Raw genomic sequence first — 22,610 nt, forward strand, 5'->3', positions numbered from 1 at the left:
TTTGTTTGTTTTTTAATCTCTTCATTTTTGTGTATATAACCATTCTCTGGGTTTTATATTCCAAAACTGTTGGTTTTAAGATTTTATTTCTATGCTCTTCAGAACAGTTCAGTAAACAAGACAGTTGCCACCCCACAGGCTTACAGTTGAAATGACTCAACACAAAAGGAAGACACGTGGAGGGAAGAGGGGTAAAGCAGACTTAGCCACCAGTTATTAAATTTACAAAATTATTCTAAGAGCCAGTTTGAACACAAATAATTCAGAGAGAGAATAAACAAAATGCAGTTGGTCTTTGTCCTGTTTCCTCCCTCCCTGTGCTGCAGCTAGATGGAATGACGTTTCCAGATTATGCCTCATCCCTGGCTAGTTCTCCTTTCCCATTAAAATCTGTCCAAGCTGCACTTTTATTTATTTGTTTCAAATAAAAGGTAGAAATATATGATAGCCAACTGAAATGAATGTCTTTACAGTTATGCTTCACAAATGGACTCAAGGAAAAAACAGGCCATTTCCCCAAGATGTTAGAGGTTGATTACAGCCCTTCCCCTGAGATGAACTAACGAAATGTGATATCATTTTTTTCTAACCATTTTTTATTCATATAGTGTATGAGATTTCCAATGCCTAGCTTAGAAAAACAAGAGATTAGTGCAGCAAATAGAATACTGGTTTGGACAATATATTAAATAGCCTATACAGTTAATTGCATGGGGTTAGAGTTTTATCCTTTCCGCAACCATCTCCAGATTTCATCTGGGAATTGACAATGCATTTTTGGCCTATGGTCTAGTAGGGGACTTCTGTTGCACTTCTCAACATCTTCCAGCGTGATTGTTGGAATTTTACATCTGTGAAGGCTAAGGCTACAGGTTTTGCATCGATTACCTCTCCTGCCCTGGTGTGCTTGGCTCTCTTGATAGGTTGTAAACACCATAAACATGATAAATTTGAATCCTAGGTTGTTAACATCCCCTTAAAATACTAGTGTTTTGTATGATTATTTTGCAAAAGCATAATTCAAACTATAGTTTGACCTGTCACAACACAATACTGACTTGGCGAGGTGGTAAAAGGTAAAGAGACCCCTGACCATTAGGTCCAGTCGTGACCGACTCTGGGGTTGCGCGCTCATCTCGCATTATTGGCCGAGTGAACCGGCGTATAGCTTCCAGGTCATGTGGCCAGCATGACAAAGCCGCTTCTGGCAACCCAGAGCAGCACATGGAAACGCCGTTTACCTTCCCGCTGTAGCAGTTCCTATTTATCTACTTGCATTTTGACATGCTTTCGAACTGCTAGGTTGGCAGGAGCTGGGACCAAGCAACGGGAGCTCACCCCGTCACAGGGATTCGAACCACCGACCTTCTGATCGGTGTAGCGGTTCCTTCCCGCTGTAGCGGTTCCTATTTATCTACTTGCATTTTGAGGTGCTTTCTAACTGCTAGGTTGGCGAGGTGGTAATGGATAGTAATTCGTCAATGGTGTGTCTCTGGGTACTCCCGTCAAAGTTTTTTATCCCCCTTCTTTTCACTGCTTTTTTGTTGTTGGTACATTAGAACATAGGCATCCTTTGCTATTGTTGAGCAAGTAAAATAAATGAGAAATATTCTAAAAATCAGAGGAAAGTAGGAAATGGCTCTCCTGCTTTGCTAACTCTTAAAAGCCTTCACAGAATGTGAGACAAATTGTTCTTGTGCTCTTTTATAATCATCTGATTATTTGTAACTCTTCCGAGTTAGAAAACCAGCACCACAGGCATAAGTAGCAGGCTCTGTGCTACTTTCTTTAAAAAAAAAAATCAAAGAGCAAGGGCAGTAAAACTAAATTTCTGATTTCTGACATTCGTCTTTTCACATTTTTCCAATTGGCAAGACTTGAAGGAGGTCAGAAAAGGGAGAAATGATGAGGTCATTTTGAGATATTACTGAATCCTCTGTGAGTTCTCATTGTGCTTTGGTTCCTTTCCAGCATTGCGAGTTTGTACTTGTAACTTGGAAAATCTTTGGCCTCGTTCTCACAAACTAACGATAAAGAGGTAAACCTGTGATCCTAGACTATACTGCGTTAGCGGCCAGATGAGGACTAACAGGACTGAATGTTTATTCAAACAAAATAATTCCCTGCATGATAGACTGAATAAAATTAACTGTTTAGTTTACAAATGTACACCTACTTGTATCTACATTGTGATGTTGCTGTATCATGTAATGTTCTTATTAGAAACTATACCAAAAAGAAATCCCCCGCAAATAGAAACCTAACCTAAGAGAGAGAAGGCTAAGCTAGAACCCCTAGTCAATGTGAAAATGAGTCATCCATTATTATATTTCCTCCTTCGGCTTCCCCCATGTTTTCTTTTATATAGATGAAATTGCCCTCAGAACTTGGCTTGGGGCAGAGGGATAGTCTTATTAAACTATTTTCACCACCAGCAATTCTGGGATTTACTAAGACCCTCTTCTCAACTGACTTGACTGGAATCATTTGGTAGGCTATAAATCTTCTGCTGCAGTAGCTAAGATCCAAAGATCTGTTTGGGATTATGCAAAATCTCTTCCCCCCCCCTTTAAATATTTGTCCCACATGTGCTTTTTGAAATTGTCTTTAGTTTAGTCAGGAGGGGATCACTCCTATTCAGGAATATCAATTCTAACATTGCCTGCCTCACTTCATGTTCACAGTACTAGTTTTACAGTACTGTACTTCAGATTGTGGCCATTGATTGGAACTTCCCACAGCCATCATGAACACCAGTGGTCAGCTAGCCACCTGCTCCATACTATACAGCTGTGAGGAAAGAAACATATGGGCACAGTGCCATGTATATACTGTGTGCTGTTTAGTGTGCCAGCCTGCTTCCATACGGATCTGTTTCCTCTCCCACACAGACATCTGGTATCTCTGCACCCTTACTCCATATGTCACAAGACTGGGTAGATTGGTTGAGAAGCAGGCATATGCAGTGCTGTGTCTCAGCCATGAGATTTGGGCCTCATGATCAGCTGGGTCAAAAACATGTATGAACACTCTGGGCCTTATGACTGTCTAAAGGGGAAGTGGTGCTGGTAGATATGGGGAAGTTTTTACACAAAGTATTCTCTACAAATTAGTGATACCAATGTTGTTTGTACCTAATGAGATTTTTTTTTAAAAAAAAATATTCTGGCTACTGTTAAATACAGATTTTTTCCCCCCTCTCTTTTCTTTTATGTAGTGCAACTCGTTCTTCTTTTTATCTTGCCACAGATAACAACGCCTTGCAATTAACATGTTGGAAAGCTTAACACTCGATGATGCAAGAGAACTAGTCAAAAACTAAAGCTGCTTATTGGACCTTAAATAGCACGTTATACAAACATAGTAGATTCCTATTTGCTGCTAGGCATGATTCATGGTCCACATTCATGCCAGTGTGGAGATTATGTTGCTGCACTTTGCAGTCTGATATTTAAACTATGAGAATTCATAAAATCCTCTTCATTCTAAAGCCAGCTGTGTCTGTTGAGTGGAAAAAGTATTTGGGCTTCATCACAGCAAGCTCCTGCTGCAAATACCTTGCGATGACATGCAAAGCATTATGAATCATACTAACTAAGCAAAGCCAAGGAGTTAAAAGCTGTACAGTACAAGGTACTGACCTCTTCCACCATCCCATTTGCTGCCATGCAAACCAATTTTTCTGGCAGCGGGTCCTGGCACCAGATCATTCTCTGGAGGACCACTGACTGGAATTTGTTTTCCTAAGCGGTATTCAAGGCTCCCAGACTGCTCTCTTTTCAATTCTCTCTTTGGTTTGGTGGGTATAACTTGAGTGTGTAGTCTGACTAGCTGAGCAGATATCTGTTGGCTTTGGGGTTTCTGAAAAGCATGTCAAAGCGCTCAGTAGAAACTGGGGGTATGGCTGAAAAGGTTACTCCTGAATGAAGTGTCTTTTCGTATAGATCTTGGAACAAATGGTGTTTATAGCATAATTATAGGGGCATATATTCTGGTTTGATATTTTTAGTACAGAACCCGAAGCACAAAAATTGTCAGAAAAAAGCCAGTCCCATATTAGGCAGGATTTTGTTTTCCCCTGTGCTTCTTGGACTCAGGCTGAATGCTAAATAAAAGAGAGCAGAGTTCTGATGTGGATACAGCAACAGTCAAACTTAAACTGAGCCCTATGAAGGAACAGCAGCTCTGTCCCAATTGTAAAGTCCACCTTCATTGAAAGGTGTGACATCCTCAGGCTGGAGTGAGAACCAATTATTCACTGAATCATCTGAGAAGGATTAATAGTAGATGGAACAGGCTTGCACATGGTTATTTAGGGGGCAGCCTCTCGCAGCATTAAACTATATTTTAAAATACAATATGGTTTAATGAACACAAGTGCTTTGTGCCTTCCTTGCTCTTGACCAGGCATCCCCAAACTGCGGCCCTCCAGATGTTTTGGCCTACAACTCCCATGATCCCTAGCTAAGAGGACCAGTGGTCAGGGATGGTGGGAATTGTAGTCCAAAACATCTGGAGGCCAAAGTCTGGGGATGCCTGCTCTTGACTGTGCCGTGCAGGGAGGGAAGGAAGACTGGAGGGGTGTCATGTGGAGGTGTGTGTGCCAGAGGGCCTTGGGTGCACAAATTTCTGAGGGGGCATGAACCTTCCACCCACCAAGGTCTCGTCCGGCCACTCAGGTTCCCCAAGGCATGGGTGGGCAGGCAGTTAAGCACGGCCCTGCTTTCCTCTGGTTGGGGTAGAGTTGCTCTGGTAGCATCAGTGGCAAGGGCTGGGCAGGCGTCCCCCCCGTCTGGTGTATGTACCCCTCGTCTGTTTCACACAAGCCGCTGGACCGGAACAAGCCGCAGTCTGGTTTGGCATTCAAGTTGCATTAAATGTGAACCCAGGCCTTGGCAGGTTCATGATTTGTTTCCTCCAAATAAACCAATGAGAAATTGTGGCTTCTTGTGGTTTGTTTGGAGAGAAACAAGCCATGAGTCCGGTTTCACACAGAACAGGCAAGACAGACTCTGGCTTGCTCCCGGTGTGTTTCCTCTCCCATGCAGCACAGTCAGGAGTAAGGATGGAGCAAATGCTTATTAAATCATAATTTATTTCAAACTATTGTTTAACCTTATGTGTGAACCAGCTCACTGCCTGCCTTGCTTTACTGTGGAGGTGGTGAGGGTGTAGCTCCTCCCAACCTCAGCAGCGTATGAAGTCTAGAAGAGGGTGTGTGTTGAGCTTGCAGTTGCTGTGGCAGGATATTCATATACTGTCTCTCTGGTGAGAGAGGAATATGCGGAGTTTACCAGTCAAGGGCTCACCATAGTTATTCACCTCTTTGCCCTGGCTTTTTGACACTTATTTTTAGGACCCGTCTTATTTTTGTGATTGTAAGTTGTTTAAAACCGTTTAAAAAATTGTGTTTTAACGTTGTAACCCATCCGTCCTGGGACCTTAGGGTGAAGGACAGGCAACAAATTACCACCAACAACAACAATGCAGGAGAATAGGAAATTGCCCAATATTTACCCTTAATCCAGCTGTGCATTGCAATTTGAGACGTGTAAATAAATGGCTTGTGGAAACTGTAAAAACTACAGGCCAGCAATAAAAGGTTGGATAGGTATCTGTTCGGAATCTTTTAAGTAGGGCAGTGTCTGTTCCAGTTCTCTATTTCCATTTTTGTGGACCATTCTAGCATCTTCAGAATGATGTTAAATGCCAAAAGTGTGACAAAGAAAGCTGGAGATAAGGCAGGAAATAACACTCACAGACTCATTAACCACTTTATAGGCAAAGTATTAGACCTGGTGCCTGGTCATTGCTACATGAAGTGATTATCTATCCCACAGAGCATTTGGCTGATTTATTTCTTGTTCATACAGGCACTAGTGCTGGAGCAGGTGGGGGAGGGAGAGAGAAGAGAGCTCATTGCAAGGATATTAATAGCCCTTAGATCAGTTGTTTTTCTTTTAAGCACATCTGGGTTATTCCGTACATTAAGGCTTCCCCTTTCTGAGTCACTACACTCAGCCAAACGATTGCACTTTCTCTTTGCAAAGTTACTCATTCTCCAGGCTTCTTGTATCAATCAGACTGTATCCGTAGTTTTCACCAAATAAGGTTTTAGAAGATTATAAATTAAGCAAAGGGGGGGGGACATAGATAAGGTCACTTTAAATGATACAGGTTCATGAACATAATATGCAAATTGTTTCTAGCAGGAGAACAAACCTTTATTCGGAATATTTTTATTGACATGATAGTAGGCATTTATTAACAATATTTCTATCCCACCTTTCTGCCCGAGAGTTGGCCTCCTGAGCAACTTACATTACATATAAGATTTTTGTTTAAATAAAAAGGCAGAAGTGACTGTGCTCCATCTGCTGCTCTTTAAAAGTTCTGTAGTAACTAGATGGGGAAATACTGTGGTGTTTGTCCCCATTGGAAGTGAACTACCCAGCAACCAGGGCCAGGTAGCACCAGATATTTTTGACCCTGGGGGTGGGTTACCTCCTTTTGGGACAGCTGCATAGTCTGAGGCTACTAGCTCTTTCTGGCAGTAAGGGTGCTTCAAGCAACTGGTAGACTATAATGTTAACTGTTTGCTCCCAAGGTCTATACAGTACCTCAGAATTGTGACTTTCTGTTTACTGTAATTGAATTTGGTTCCTTTTCTGCCTCCTTCTGCAAAGCTGAACAAACACAAACCCCTGTGTTGCAAAATGTGACCATCTACAAAAATGCAAACGCAACACGCTGCCTAATAACTGTTAGTAAATATATAATCACGAAGAGTCGGACACGACTAAACGACTAAACAACAACAAAATATATAATCAGTATGATGTCATTCAAAATATACGAATGTATACATACTAGTGAAGATCATACTAGTGGATCAGTGCTCACTGGATAATTATGTATATTTCATTGATAATTATTCACTGATGAAGACTTTATTCCGAAACAGTTTAACTATCCTGGATGCACTGTCCTTTTGAGACTTTGGAGAGATGTCTTCCTTTGAGAGACGGTTTGGCGTTCCTTGCTATTAATTAGTTGTTTGATTTTTTGTTTGACTCTGATACATATAACAACTTGCAGTTACTTGTATATTTTGTGAGATGTGTTGTATGATACATATATTGTTTTAAAGTGGCTTATTCCTATATTTTGAATGACATCATACCGATTATATATTTACTAACAGTTATTAGCCAGCGTGTTGCATTTGCATCCTTCTGCAAAGCTAGCAGATAGGTACTTTCAATAAAAGAGGCAGCTTTGAATGGTTCTTATCATGCCTTGCTTTGTCCTAATATCCAACATTATCATGCCTGCCTTGGGTTTTTGGAGTGATGTATGCATGTTGCTCTTTACCCATGCAACTGGAGCACGCACCTTTACTAACTCACAGTCTAGTCCAGGCTTTTGTAGTTAGTCATTTACCTGATCTACTTTGTTGAATAAAAAATGGACTCATATGGAAAGAAATAAGAAAGGTAGCATAACAATGAGGGTAGAGAGTAGTTGAGACAAGGGAAAGGATGGTAAAGAATCATGTCGAGTTGGAACTACAGTAATTAGACGTTACAGAGGAAATCATTGGTTCCCAACTCTAGATTTGCCCCTGCAGTTAATGTGAGGGTTGGATATGGCATTTGCAGAACAGAAAATTGGTGAATGGAAGGGAGTATTTAACTCTTCCCCACTCACAATATTTAAAAGTTTGGTTCCCCCCCAGCTAAGCTCCAAAATTGGAAGTTAATTCAGCTAGCAAAATGGCAACTGAAGTGGGGTGGGTGGGGTTTGCAGGCATTGGCATAGGAGGGATAAAGCATTTGCTCCTCCCACCTGCCAATCATCTCTACATTTTAAATGGTCTCCTCCAATTTGGGAGGTGGTTGAAGCCATGCACTTGCCCAAATGACATCTGGTTCCAGCTTCAGCAAGTAGAAAGGCAGTGTGCATGATTGTCCCTGGAACTTCAGTTGCCCACTGGATTCAGCTGGCCTCCTCAAGATGTAGTGTACGCAAACGGTGCTTAACCCTGAATTTAACTCTCAAGAGTATTCGAATGATGCTGGCATTGATCTGCTGCTTTCTCTCTGACATTATAAAGGAGGCAGTACTCCACAGAGCTACTGGTGTTCTGTTTACTTCAATGTTGTTTCAGTTCATGGGCATTCAGCAGCAGTGCTGCTAGCGCTAGCGCTTTCACATGGTAGCAAATCACTAGGGGACTTGGGCAGAGAGACCATCACTCCTTATTTGAGGTGGAACGTCTGCTGAGTTTCACTTGCAACAGAATAGCTCGTAAGTTTCTATTCACAAATATGGCAGAAGGATGCATGGCACTGTCAATTACTGTATATAGGAAATAAAATATCATCTAAGAGTGAGCCTGAGCTATGTCTCCAGCTACCAGTTCCTTGTTTGCCTGACTCAAAATCTTTGGGTGATCTATGCTATAGGAATTCCTAATTTTGTATAGGATATTTTCTTTCTAGGCTGTATCTGACTTGATACTGTATCTGACTTGATACTGTTGATTTGTAGGGCATTTGTTGTCTGTATAATATCAGGTACTTATTGAAATACCAGCAATGAAAGGTAAACTCTTGACCAAAAACAACTCCCTTTTAGTCCAAGGACACCTAGTGTGCAGATTTTATAACTGCAGGCATATTGTTAAACACATTCCACAGGCAAACTCAACCATGATTGCCAGTTCTTGTAATTTTAGTAGCTTTCAACCCTTTCAACCCTTTTTAAAGAAGTTTTACATCCTTCATGATTGTGAAGGACAACAGTATTCCATACATGCTTAAAAGCAAAACTTCAGGCTAAAAGACTGGTTTTAGAAATCATGAACAATCATGGTTTGTGTGTTCAGCCTAAAGATTTTGATTTTGTTTGAACATTGAGATTTGAAAACAATTGGCAGGAACTCCTGAACTATACTTATTGAAGTTCAGTTTGTGTAGAATAGTTCACCCCTCTGCAGTTCAGGGCGCCCTTTAAAACATATAGAGCCTTAGCAGCCCTAGAGCTGGGGTGAGAAACGTTTCCGCCCCCCGCCCCCCATGCCAGTGGTGGGGAGGGCTGCAGCCAAAAGTGAATGGGGCAACCCCACTCCGTTTCTTTCTCACTCACTTGCATACCACCCACCCATCCATTCACGTACGCATAAGCCTGCAATTTGTGTTGAAGGGGGAAATGCCACTCACTGCTCTCCAGAGTAAATTGTAGGACCAGGCCCCCTAATCCACACTGAGATCCTGGCATAGGGATCCTGCTCAAAGACTAGAATTGCATACAAGATACTAAATAAAAAAAATTCCTTCCAGCAGCACCTTAAAGACCAACTAAGTTTTTTATTTTGGTATGAACTTTCGTGTGCATGCACACTTCTTCAGATACACTGAAATAGAAGTCCCCAGATGCTTATATGTAGAGAAAGGGTGGGGAGGGGTATCACTGATAGATACTGATAGACATAGTGAAATGGGCACATTTGTAGGATGTGAGGAATTAAGCCTAGAAGCCAAATGGGACCCCATATATAGGTTCTCAAAAACACGAGTCTTGAAGTTCCTGCTGACATTTCAGAAAATCCAACAATGTGCATTCAGGTCTAATTACGTATTTTGAAGTCTGATGTTAAGATCCAAGGGTTAGGATATTAGAACAGAGAATAGGTCAGAGGAAGATAGACAAAACGTAAAGAAAAATGAAATTTGATTTGACTGATCTTCTGAATGAAGCAAAGCATGGATGCATAAATAAATAAATAAATATCACATCATATACTGCACCTCTGCCCCTTCCCTTGTCATAAGCACACATGCACTAGACACATTCTTAAATAACCTCTCACAGACCAAGCCATGCAGGCACACACACTCATACATTCACTCCCAGAGGGAGTGCTGAATTCACAGCACTGAGATCCCTATGCCTGTTTAAGAGATGATGTGGGATGGCTGACAGGTGGATAAGGCTCACTGACATGGGCCTGGCTTGCTAGATTGAGGGAACCAGAGGCTCACCATTTACATAAATGAAAAGATTAAGGAAATGTGAGAAGCTGCAAATGGCTTAATGCAGACATAAGTTTGTTAATGACTTCCACAGCTGTGTGCGTAATTATGCAGCACATTTTTGTAGCGATTTCTTGGTCTGTTGTAAAGTTGCTTTCATTACAGAGAGGCCCTGCATACAGATTTTCAATGGGGACATTTTTCTGTGGCATGCTGAATATTACAAAGTGGAATCTGAGCGTACTAAGAATTTCCCTGACAAAGCAGTAGCATTCAGATCAGACAAAGTTGGAGCCACTGTTGTTTACACTTGTGAGAACAATGCTTTGGTATTTAAAGGCTCCCAGGCATTAATTCCCATAGCACTGCCCCCTTCCCCAGGGTGAGGGACTGGTACAATTTTCTGCTAACTCTGCCTAAGCCCCCATCATCTCAACAAATACAGTTTATTCTGTCTAAATGTTGAACTTGAAGGAGTCCATAGTGGAGAAAAATAAGTTTGCATTGCTTTTTTTGAATTAGATTTGATAGTTGAGCTTGCAAGTTATTAATGCTTTAAAACATTTTGGAGTAAAAAATGTGTTACTGTCCTTTATTTCTTCTTACAAAAGAAAAACCCCTATAATGTAGAACAATGTGCTTTTTCTGTCATGCATGCAGATTGTAGGGGGGGGTGCATCTAAAATATAGCCATGTGGTAGAAGCTCCCCATGTGGCCAGCACTTTGTTTAAATTGACTTTGTGTGTAACTGCCATGGTGAGAATTTTCTAAACCACACGGGAAGCCACTTCATACAAATTGCTTATCGTATGAAATTCTGTCTGTTGTACTTCATGTGGCTACTACTGTGCAATTTGCAGGTTGGGCTTGGGCATATTAACAACTATTTTATCAGGAATCTGATGTGGCTAAACTATGTTTTGCACAGGGCTGGCAAATCCATGTTTCAAACCTGGAAGGTTGTCTGCGTAATCATTGTTAGATGTAGGTTTGACTCAGGCTCTACAATCAATTGGTTTTTACGCTGTGGCCATGAGCCCGTAAGACCACCTAAGCAGCCATTTGCCTCGCTGGACAAGATTATATTGTGTGTTGGCTCCGACCAACATTGCCTTTTTCTTTTGCTATTTCAGCTCAGATTGGGTGGAGATCATTGAGCCCCGTTCTCGAGAGAGAATGTATGTCAACTTGACAACCGGCGAGTGTGGCTGGGAGCCACCGTCCAACCTCAGAGTTCGTCAGTCAGATGAGAACCAGTGGTGGGAGCTCTTTGACCAAAACAACAACCGTTTCTACTACTACAATGCCATCACACAGCAGACAGTGTGGCATAGGCCACAGGGTTGTGACATTGTGCCACTGGCTCAGCTCCAAGCCATGAAACGCAATTCCAAGTCTGACTTCAGGACATCCCAGCACAGGGGCAGCACAAGTAGTGACGGGCGAAACACTCCCGTCCAGATGGCTCTCTTGCAGGAGATGGAGAAGGATAAAGAGGATAACAGCCTGGAGAAGAGACCAGAGACTGGAAGGTAACAGTATTCTCTTTTATATAACTAACTAAAGGGGCCCATCCACATTCCAGCTTCTAGAAAAAGTCATAGGACAGAGCTAGTCCTAAGGTGATCTGGTTGCTGACTATGGAAAAGAAGGCAAGTTGAAGTTGTCTGTCCTACTCAGGAAGTGCCCCTTGAGAAAGATTTTTGAGAAAAAGTAACTGAACTCAAGGGTATATAAAACAATCTCAGTAAATCTCATTGTAAGAACTTTTGAATGCTATGTGAATCAGGGTGTTTGAGCTGGACTAAGGAGACCTCAGTTAAATCACCCAGTCAGGGTGATATTGGAACATGAAATGGTCTCCTTGGGGAAGTGGCAAAATACAAATGTAATAAGCAATAGTCAGTAAACCATCACTTGAAGGAAATTTTGCTGAATGTAGCTTGCATGGGAAAGACAGAGTAGGAGAGCAACTGCAAAGGTTGAAGTTCAGTTGCTTAACTAGGCTTTAGTTGTTGAATTTGAGAGAAAGGACTTGAAATAATCTCTTATGCATTAACATTAATGGGCATTCTCCCCCCCCCTTCTGTTCTTCATGAGATTAGCATGCTTGTGTGAAGAATGGGTAAAGGCTGTAAGTTGGCATGAGATGTGTAACACATTCCTTTGCATGTTTACTCAGAGATAACCCCATTGTGTTTGACAGGGCTTGGTTACAGTTACATGTGTGTAGGATTGCAGCTTTAAACTGTCCCCCTGAGAGTGGGTGATCTATGCTTTTACAAATTAATATATCCGTGAAGGATTGCGATTCAGAGCAGAGAATAAACTTAATAACAATATCATTTTGTAAAAATAATTATGTCTAGAAAAACTTGGGACAGTTGCAGAAATCATCATGAAATGTTTTCAAAACATTTCTAGTCTGTTGTGTGATGTTATTGATTGTTGTTTGTGTGTCATTTGTCCTCTCTTCTCTATTTTGTAAGACTTCTGTGAACACAAAAGCAACTTGGAAGTTATTGATTTTGCTGATATTGAAAGCTTTTTAGTCTTTGTCATCTTACTTTCTGGATAAGGATTAGATGAACTCCAACTCATTTGGCTTACAGTCAGTTCAGACATAATAAACTGGCACTAGTGTTTTGGTACTATCATATCATATCCAAGCCTCTTTCCAACTGCCTATGACAATTGCGTTCATTGCCTTCAAAGTCCACTAAATCATTTGATGGAGAGCAGAGCACTAGGCACATGTGCAGAACGGCCACAAATGTGGAAATATGTCATGTGCTGTTTTCCACAAATGACATGGTTTTACCAAGACAGATCTTATATCCTGAGTGCTAATTATGAGGCCTAAAAATTGAATAAAGTAATTAACTTCCCTTTATTTTTGCTGTGAACACTGGTACCTGAAGCCCTTGTAAGGTATTTAGAATGGACTCAGTAAGTAATTTTTCACCTAAGAACTGCCCTATGGAAAGTCCCAAAAAAGGTAGAGCCCAGTATTCTGTTTCCAGGAGAAGCCAGCTCAATGATTCATAAGCAGGGCATGGAGAAAAGAGGAGGAGGAGGAGGAGTTTGGATTTGTCATCCCACTTTTTCACTACCCGAAGGAGTCTCAAAGCGGCTAACATTCTCCTTTCCCTTCCTCCCCCACAACAAACCCTCTGTGAGGTGAGTGGGGCTGAGAGACTTCAAAGAAGTGTGACTAGCCCAAGGTCACCCAGCAGCTGGATGTGGAGGAGCAGAGACGCGAACCCGGTTCACCAGATTATGAGTCTACCGTTCTTAACCACTACACCACACTGGCTCTCAGCAGACATCCCTGTTGTCTTGTCCCTGCACCCTAAGTATATGGTTTCTAGTCTGAACCTATTCTGTCCTCCATTCTGGTGGATTGACAAAGCTATAACTCTCTGAAAAGTGAGATCACATTCCGTAAGCAGAGTTTCCAGATTTTGGCCAGGACTTGGAATGGCAAAATCCTTTTTTCAGGCTGCAGCTGTCTGCCCATTCTTTCTTTTGCTGGCTAAGCCTTGCTGGAGTGTTGTGCTGGAGGCACTGAAAGCCGTGCTTGAAGCTGTAGTGCTTAAACTTGTCAACAACTTGCTGAAGAAACTCAAAGTGGCATTTCATTTGTTTAGGTAACTCACAGTTTTCTGTTCGCCAATAAGTCAGCCCCAAAATCATGGAGTTTATTTCTTGCATAGACGTTTTGGTAGCAAGTAACACAGCATTGTAAGAAAACAAGTTCATTGCTTCTAGCCAAGGGTGTTTCCCTAGCACTATCTACTCCAGTTTTAAGCAATATTTAAACCCTCCCCTGTTGGCACAATTTTTAACTCTACTATAGGGCATATAGACACACACAAAAATCTTTATTACAAGTACCATTACACAACCAGCATGCATTTTAATGTATATAATGTAGAGCTCGGTTTAATTATATATAAAGAGTATTTTATTGATGATTAGTGTTTCTATTACCAATAAGATAATATTCCTATATGTGAATCCTATTTGTTCTGCAGTTTTATATGTAAAGAAACCTACAGATATTGCATCCTTAATCTAGAGGGCCTGCTGAAGGGCAATCAGGATTTATTCCTTTCTTTGTGCCTCCCGAAATGAAATTTGTTGTTTTATGCAGGCAAGAGAGGGGATCATGTAAGACAACAATGAAGGAATTTATCCCGAGTACAGACCAACACAAGGGGACAATAGGTTCTGTTCAACATAGCACTGAGCAAAATGTTCTGTCAGTGCAAGAATTTCTCCTTGTGCAATGGAATGTACTGCCCCCATGTGCTCCCTAAAATATGTTCTGGGACTTCACCCAATGCATAGGAGCAGATCTGGGGACAGCACAGAGCTCACATGGGGGAAAGGAAAGCAGCAGAATCTTTGTGCTGGTGTGACTACGGTATTATTTGAATGCCACCCAGTGATTTTAATCAAAGTCATATAGTTCTATCAAGGACTGTTAGCCCTGATAGCTAACCAGAACCTCCATGTTCAGAGATAATATGCAACTGAATACTAATTGCCAGGTGTTTCTCCTGGGAAAATCACGAGTGATGTAATCATAGTTCAGAAATCTGATAAATTCACTGTTGGTGACCAAGAGGAACAAAGCTGTGAAAGACTCATGATGGATCAGAAGACATTCTTTACCCGTTTTAGAAAAGAGAAGGAACATTTTACTGTTAGTACCCAAATGCAGTTGTGAAATTTGGAAAACGTTCTGTCACGCTTAGCCCTGACATGGTGTCAAACATAATTGCCAGAGGACAAACTAGCCACCTTGCTGGTCAAGGACTTTGAGGATCAGACAAGGTCCCCTGTAACCAGTGGTGAGAATCCTCTTGAGTAGCCCTTCAGTTGCTGGAAACAATGGAGATTTCTGGCTCTTTGGTCCCAAACCATGCTCCCCTCCTTGCTGAGCTGCATCTTGCCTGGGATCACTTTGGCAATGACCTTGGACTATTGCCTAACTTTGCTTTTGGATCATGTTTTGAATCTAAAGTGAGTTTTCCATGCTTGACCCTGATTTGTTTGGAGTGCACCGCACCTTCAACCCCACTCACCTTTGTGAATGTTTTGCTAAGATGATTATACCATTCTCTCACATTAGATTCTGTAATAACATGGTCCATCCAAGTAGACTTTCTTCACTGCTGGCACTTCCGCAAACCAACATGTCCCCAAAAAAGGATTTGAGCATTATGCATGTGTTTGGGTTTTTTTTGGTGGAGGATGGTGGAGAAATCTCCCAAATGAAACTGCTTCAGGATATCAATCCACAACACGATACTTCTGCTATGTGTAATAGACTTTGAAGATTAGACTACTATAGCCCATTTTAACACATAGCACTTTAAAATGCTTACTGAGACAGTCCTCGGTTTTTTGTTTTTGTTTTAATCCTTATTTATTCTTCCCTGGGCCCAAGATGTCATACATGGATTTCCCTAAGAGTGACAGGCCCAAGGTCTCAAATCAGGCCCGGCTCTAGGTGCAGTCCCGGTGGCGCGGGGCGCCAGGGCGCCAGGGCGCGGGGCTGGCAGGGGTGGCGCTGCATGGCGAAGCCGCGCTGCAAGGGCGGGGGCGCCGGAGCGATCTCAGCACCAGGGCGCCCAACCTGCTTGAGACGGCCCTGTCTCAAATGTAAAATTGAGGAATTACAAGATTTAAGGGCCTTGTTAGCCGAATAGACTTATTAGCCTAATAGTCTAGCCCTGCCTGCTTTTGGAACATGGAACTGTGCATAATGAAGTGTAGATTGTGCTAAAAAAAAAAAAGTTGATCCCATCCATACCTATGGGGAGCTCAGTGGGAACTGGGCTTTTTCAAACCACAGTCACCTGAAAACACTGTGAGAGGAAAGAAATCGACACCTTTAAAACCATGTTTTCAGCCTTGGGATCACATCTACTGAGCATTTGTAGGATTTTTTCCAAGGGACAGTGGCAAAGTAAATACTCTCCCTACCCTCAAAACTAAAATATGGTCATATTGTTATGCAATCACTTAAAATGCCAGTATGGAAGATAAATGGGAAGAAACTGGCAACTGAATCCTGTGCATAATTTTACATGGACAGATGGTTTCACGCCAAAACAAATGTTTAGCAGCACATTTTTGGCTGGTGAGAAATAATACACATAATAAAATAAAATAATTTTATAGCCGTGACTACATGCTAATTCAAAAACCACAAAAATGGTAGGATGCTACTTTGTGTTTATGTTATGAGTAACCTGCAAATCAAAATGCATATATGAGCTTTTAAGTTATTGAGAATTCTTATTTAGGTGAGATAGTTCTCTCTCTCTCTCTCTCTCTCTCTCTCTCTCTCTCTCTCTCTCTCTCTCTCTCTCTGTGTGTGTGTGTGTGTAGATAAGTAGATGAGTGTGGGGAAAAGTAGGTGTTTCTGGCATGATATAAAGTCCAGCTTATCCTTATTGCTTTGGTTCCCACTCCCCACCCTTGCCAGCCTTAGAGTGGTGGAAATATTCACAGATATGATCAAGTTAAGACTAGGCCGTCTGCTAAAGTCACACAAAGCCCACTGGGACTAAGCAGAAATGGACATGGTTCCTTTTGAAAATACAAAAAACCAGTCTGTGTCTGTCCCTGACATTCATTATGCTCAAATCTAAATACAACATTAACCTCAGCCTGATAAATATCTCTATGAAAATCGAAAGCTTTGCAAGCTGCATTTTGAAACCTTGGCTGGTCCTCATAAAAAGGGTATTACATTCACTGACTGGCAACCCAATTGAAGTCAGACATATGATTGTATTTGAAAAAAGGGTTTGTTTGCTAAAACTACATCTACAAGGTTAATCATTTCCATGATGATATTTCTCCATGTTCTGAGTGGGTGTTCCGGAGCAATAAGGTGAGCTTTTGCTACTGATTGCTCTTCTTCCAACTGTTAATTTGTGTATCTTTTGTGTATGAAGCTGAGAGTTTTTCAGGTAGAGAGCACTTCTCTTATTCTCCCTTTTTCTTTGGATCTCAAACCTAACAGCCAAACCCCATTTCTCACCTTCTTCCCCAATGGATTTCTGTCTCTTTAAAAAGCTTATTCCCTGCTCCATGGCAGTTTTGGATTGGTTAGCATGGCCCCCTCTTAAATCTCCCAGATATTGCATGAACCCGAGAATACTAGGTTCTGCTGCTTGAACAAAAATAAAACAAATCTGATGACACAGAATTTCAGGGACGCAGAACTGAGACAGAAGTGCAGACAAAATATTATAAAGCCATAAGTTCACATAATCCCATATGAACAGCTGCCTATGACGTTTTTTAACCGTTGTCTGATATAGACAAAGACAACTGCACAAAAAGGATATAACACCTGTTGAAAACTGTGCAGAATGCAAGCCCCTTTGCATTTTTGACACACGTATAGAGTTGGCACCTATGCAGCTATTTTTCTAAATGAAAGCTGGCAAAGCCTAAAAGAATTATGCAAGCTGGCAGCCTTTCCCCCTGGTGGTATTGAGATGCATCTGTTCTAACCTATCAGTCTGTTACATGGAGAGTTCTCAGGTTTCAGCAACGTGGCAGGTGGAAGAGCTTGCCTTGAGACCAGCTTTCATAGAGGAGGAGGAAGAAAGTGGTGCTTAAAATAGAAAGGTGAAATAGCAGGCTTTGCACTAGCTGCATTCATTTCTTAGGGCGTAATCTTGACTTTTGCACACTTGTGCAGTTTTTTTTTTAAAAAAAAGGCCAGTCTTTTGCACCAACAGTGCAAAATGGCTTTGCCATTACAAAGTAAGTACTGGTATGTTAGTTCACAGGGTTGCACAGGACAAACTTGAGAAATGCCCTTGTCTGAAGATGTCCCGGGGGGGGGGGGGATCCTGACATTGCCTGCCTGCCTTCTGGAGTATTTATACTGCTCCTTCCAGCTGAAATTAGTCTTTTGCTCTACCAACGGAGCTAACAAGGCGGATAGCTGAAGCTCTCAAGGCAGCTTAGACTATATTTAAAACACAATAAAAAGGACAATGGAACAATATTTTCTAGAGTTGAGCAAAGGTGCATATAAATCTCCCTCCCTCCCCACCAGTTCTCTGTTGTTGCAACAAGTGTCAGTCTGCAGCTGGAACTCCTGGCCTAGAACTGACTGTTGAAGCAACCAGGTATTAGTCCCTCACAAGCCAAGGCTTCCGCATTGGGCGGTGGCGGCTGCTGCTGCTGCTATATTGCTATCTCTCCTCACAGCCTTAGGCTCTGATGGTAGATAAAGGAGGAACTGTGGGAGTAGAAATGTTAGGAGACTCCCAGTCCTCAAATGTTCCAGCTGTGTAAAATATACACTCTAAAGTTATTTGTAAAAAAATCATAATCAACAGTATGGCTGTGTCAGGATGTAATGGGTTGAAGCCAATTAAATATTGCACTTGGAAAGTGACTTCCACTGAAACTTTCCCTACTTCTCCTTTCCCTGTGTGCCCCTCAGATCTGCTCTGGAGGGTTAGGAGGACCCCAAGAGCAGATCTAGGGAAGGGGAGGAGAGGGAGGGAAAAGTTTGATTGCATGTGCGGAAGTTTTGTGAGTGCAATGACTTCACTTGATACAGCCCAGTTTGTTTTATTTACTTATTTGCTGTAATAATTTATATTGCGCTTCACTATCCTGCTCAATACCCAAAATGACTGGACTTATCCACATGCAAGTTTTTTTCAGAGGACTAGTTTGTGTATTAAATGAACAGCACCTGCTTGTGCAATGTGAGTATTTGTGTGACAGTTTGTGGAGATGTTGCGGCAGAATCTCTCTCACCCAGCAGTGGTTCACCCACTTTTTAGGTTTTACTATTTCTCTGTGCAAATCTTGAGCACGGTGAGAGCTCTGCTGAAAATTCAAGATGGCATCCGGCATGGCTGTTCTAAATGCTAATAAAATTCAGTCATAAATCTTTGTTGAGGGAAGGGTGGAGAGATGCGTCAAGTCTAGTTAGATTGTAAGTGTGATTATACTACCGTAGATCTTTCCCAACTTTGTGTTCTTCAAATGTATTTTGAGCCATTGGTAAATATGCTTTTGAGTAAGAACTCCTTAAAGTTACAACTTCAGGGTTTTGGGGGTTTTTTTTGAAACAGTGACTCTTGCCTCTCCATAAGCTTTTCCTGAGCAAACTTGGCGTAGTCATATTTGCCATGCCAGTTTATATTAAGGATATTTTGCACGCTTGTATCCTATCATATGCAGGATGCAGCCCCGTGTGTTTCCCTTTGTTTCTTTGTTGTGAAATAAAAATATTTCCTTTTCTGAAGACAAGCTAAAAATACTTTTGGGGAGTCATCAAATTAACTGTTCTCTGTTGTGATTGCTGCTAATTCTTCTGAAGAGCAGAACTGGGGATTAAATTCCTTGGGTTGCCTGACCATTTGTTCTATCTACCCAACAATCTCTACCTTCTCTCTGCCACTGCCACTTGGGTTCATTTGTCATCAGACCATCACAAAGCAAGAGGGTTTAACACAGAGAAGTACATAGCCATATGAAAGTAACACAAGTTAAGCTAAACAAAATTGAGAGAGTTCCAAATAAAAAATATATATTGTGCAACATAAACAAGTGTAAGATTTGTTTATGGCCCCTATTTTAACACATGTTCAAATAAATCAAAGTTACACAAATCTGAATAAAATAAAAACAGTAACAAACTTAAAATTCTGAATATCTCTGGCAAGACACAGTTTTCTCCTTTAAAAAAATTCTCCTATCATCAATTACTAGGGTTAAAAAACATGCAGTCTTTACAGCAACGTGTCTGTCTTGGCTACAGAGCGGAAAGTTTATAGCCTCATGGAAGGACCTCTCCACATACCTCCCAAAAATTTGTTCCAAGTATTGTTCCCTCAGCACTTTATACAAAAAGCAATATATAATAAAATGTACCAAGTATTCAACCAAATTTAAACTCTTCTGCTTCATCAAAAGACCACTTGGTTAATTAACTGATGCAATTAATTCATTAAATTACTCAGTCTTCATCCAGATAGATTTGACCCACTTTGAGTCTGGCATAAGTTCCAGTAAACTTTGTATGAGCACGCCCTGCTTGGTTGGGCAGAAAACTGATTGGGGGGCGGGCGGTTAGTGTGACATATTTAAAAGTGCAATCTGCAATAAGATGTTGCAGTGTGAAATGTTGCCCAACTACTCTATTCCCTCCCCCCACAACAGCCAGCTAGCATTCCATCACCACTGAGCATGCTACGCCCTTCTTGGACTGTTTTGGAACATTTTGTGGGTGGGTGGTGCCGTGGATCGGCACTCGGATAATTGAGTTCACTCCTACTATATATGATATAGTTTGGTTAATCTGTGGTGAGTCTTATTGCAGGTAGTTTAACTCAAGACTACGACCATGAGGCCTGAGCAACCACACAAAAGCTATAATTAACTGGAAACATAAATGAAAACATGTTGGTTAACCAGACTGCATTTCATGCTGCGGACCGATGAATTCGGAATAAAGCTTTCACATAGGCAAAACTCGAAGAACAGACTAACATTTCCTGGTCGTGCTGGCCCTTGTATTGGTAACTGCTCGGTCCAGTATACCTGAAGGAGCGTCTCCACCCCCAACTTTCTGCCCAGACACTGAGGTCCAGCACCGAGGGCCTTCTGGCGGTTCCCTCGTTGCGAGAAGCCAAGTTGTAGGGAACCAGGCAGGGGGCCCACCCTGTGGAACGCCCTCCCATCAGATGTCAAAGAGAACAGCTACCAGATTTTTAGAAGACATCTGAAGGCAGCCCTGTTTAGGGAGGCTTTTAATGTTTAATAGATTATTTTATTTTATTTTTCTGTTGGAAGCCACCCAGAGTGGCTGGGGAACCCAGCCAGATGGGCGGGGTATAAATAAATAAATTATATTATTATTATTATTATTATTATTATTATTATTATTAGAAATAGAAGGAAACTGTTCATTAGCTTCAGTTGATGCCGTCTGATATTTGCAAACAAGTGTTCTGCCTGTCACCTGCTCTGCTCACCTGCCCAGATTCTGTGTGTCCCCCCCCCCCAGCTGTCATACAACAGTGCTGTACAGTGGTACCTCCAGTTACGAACTCAATTTGTTCCGGAGGTTCATTCTTAAGCCCAAACTGTTCATAACCCGAGGCGCGCTTTCGCTAATGGCGCCTGCCAGCGTGCGACTTCTGCTGGCATCCTGGGGGGAAGTTCGCAACCGGGAGCATCTACTTCCAGGTTAGCGGAGCTCATAACCCGAAGCGTTCGCAAGGAGGATGGTACATAACACGAGGTTCCACTGTATTTCCCTGAAATGCTAGTCTTGTCAGTCTGGACTCTGTATTCTTAACAAGATACAGAGAATGTTGCTTTGTTTCCTCCACTTAGAAAATAACAGCAGAAGTATCTATCCAGATGCCAGTCTTTGTCCTCCTCTTACTCTTTCTGTCTTATAGGAACATAAGAGTGCCGTTGGATGAAACCAAAGGCAACATCTAGTCCAGCATCCTGTTCTCACAATGTCTAACCATGGGAAGCCTTCAAGGGGAAACCTGCATACAACACCACTGGTGTCACTCATGATTGCTATCAGCTAGTATTCATATTGCCCCCAACTGTGGAAGTAAAACATATCGGTAGCCATTATCCTTCATGTTAGGCTTATTCACCATGAATTTGTTTAATCCTCTTTTAAGCCATCCAAGTTGACAGCCATCCCTACAATTTAGGAATTTGGGGGTTGTAATGCAATTCTCTGGATTTGGTGAGAAGATGGGCAAGTGCTAATTGCCTGGGCAAATAAATTGGTGGTGAGTTGCATGACTGTTACAACACATGATTTTCTGGAGTTCATACTAGTAGTGTGGAACTGCATATGGACCTGGATCGAATCCCAAGACTCATTTGAAAGAGAACTCATTTATTTACTATGCTGGGAGGAACAGCATAAAAAACCTTCTCATAACCAAGAATAATCCTACAATATGAGAAAGCAGCCAGATCCTCTGTAGCAATGAGGCATGATAGCATTTAAATGGTTGCTATTTCTACTTTAGTCGGTCACGACTAAACGACTAAACAACAACAATTTCTACTTTTCATTTCACTTGTTTTCCTCCTCCTTTCAAAACCTATAGAAATGTAACCCTGGCATTTGCCCTTGGGGAGTGACACATTCAGTTCAAGGAACTTTATAGGCAACTCTGAATGTATGCAAATTGTTGTTGTTGTTTAGTCGGGTCCGACACTTCGTGACCCCATGGACCAGAGCACGCCAGGCACTCCTGTCTTCCACTGCCTCCCGCAGCTTGGTCAAACTCATGTTCGTAGCTTCGAGAACACTGTCCAACCATCTTGTCCTCTGTCGTCCCCTTCTCCTTGTGCCCTCAATCTTTCCCAACATCAGGGTCTTTTCCAGGGAGTCTTCTCTTCTCATGAGGTGGCCAAAGTATTGGAGCCTCAGCTTCAGGACCTGTCCTTCCAGTGAGCACTCAGGGCTGATTTCCTTAAGAATGGATAGGTTTGATCTTCTTGCAGTCTATGGGACTCTCAAGAGTCTC

The 22,610-nt window shown here is 41.8% G+C and overlaps 1 protein-coding gene and 1 long non-coding RNA gene across 7 annotated transcripts in view; both read left to right on the plus strand.

Moving 5' to 3' along the window:
- The window catches only part of LOC118088364 (rho GTPase-activating protein 39), a 79,124-nt gene that overhangs the window by 39,456 nt on the left and 17,058 nt on the right, over positions 1-22,610 (plus strand). For 4 of the 6 annotated variants that reach the window (XM_035121953.2, XM_035121954.2, XM_060277227.1 and 1 more), the window contains exon 2: positions 11,172-11,570. The exons of 1 other annotated variant lie outside the window; for it this stretch is intronic. In XM_035121953.2, coding sequence (XP_034977844.2) covers positions 11,172-11,570 — 399 coding nt within the window. Of the gene's footprint in view, positions 1-11,171; positions 11,571-16,415; positions 16,952-22,610 lie in introns of those variants that run through there. One more of the 6 variants, XM_060277229.1, reaches the window with a different exon arrangement.
- On the plus strand, positions 6-9,794 carry LOC132592451 (uncharacterized). The gene is made up of 2 exons (XR_009557932.1): positions 6-1,066; positions 1,458-9,794. It is a non-coding gene; the product is annotated as an uncharacterized LOC132592451 (long non-coding RNA).

Source organism: Zootoca vivipara, chromosome 7 (assembly GCF_963506605.1).
Source record: "Zootoca vivipara chromosome 7, rZooViv1.1, whole genome shotgun sequence".
Classification (NCBI taxonomy): Eukaryota; Metazoa; Chordata; class Lepidosauria; order Squamata; family Lacertidae; genus Zootoca; species Zootoca vivipara.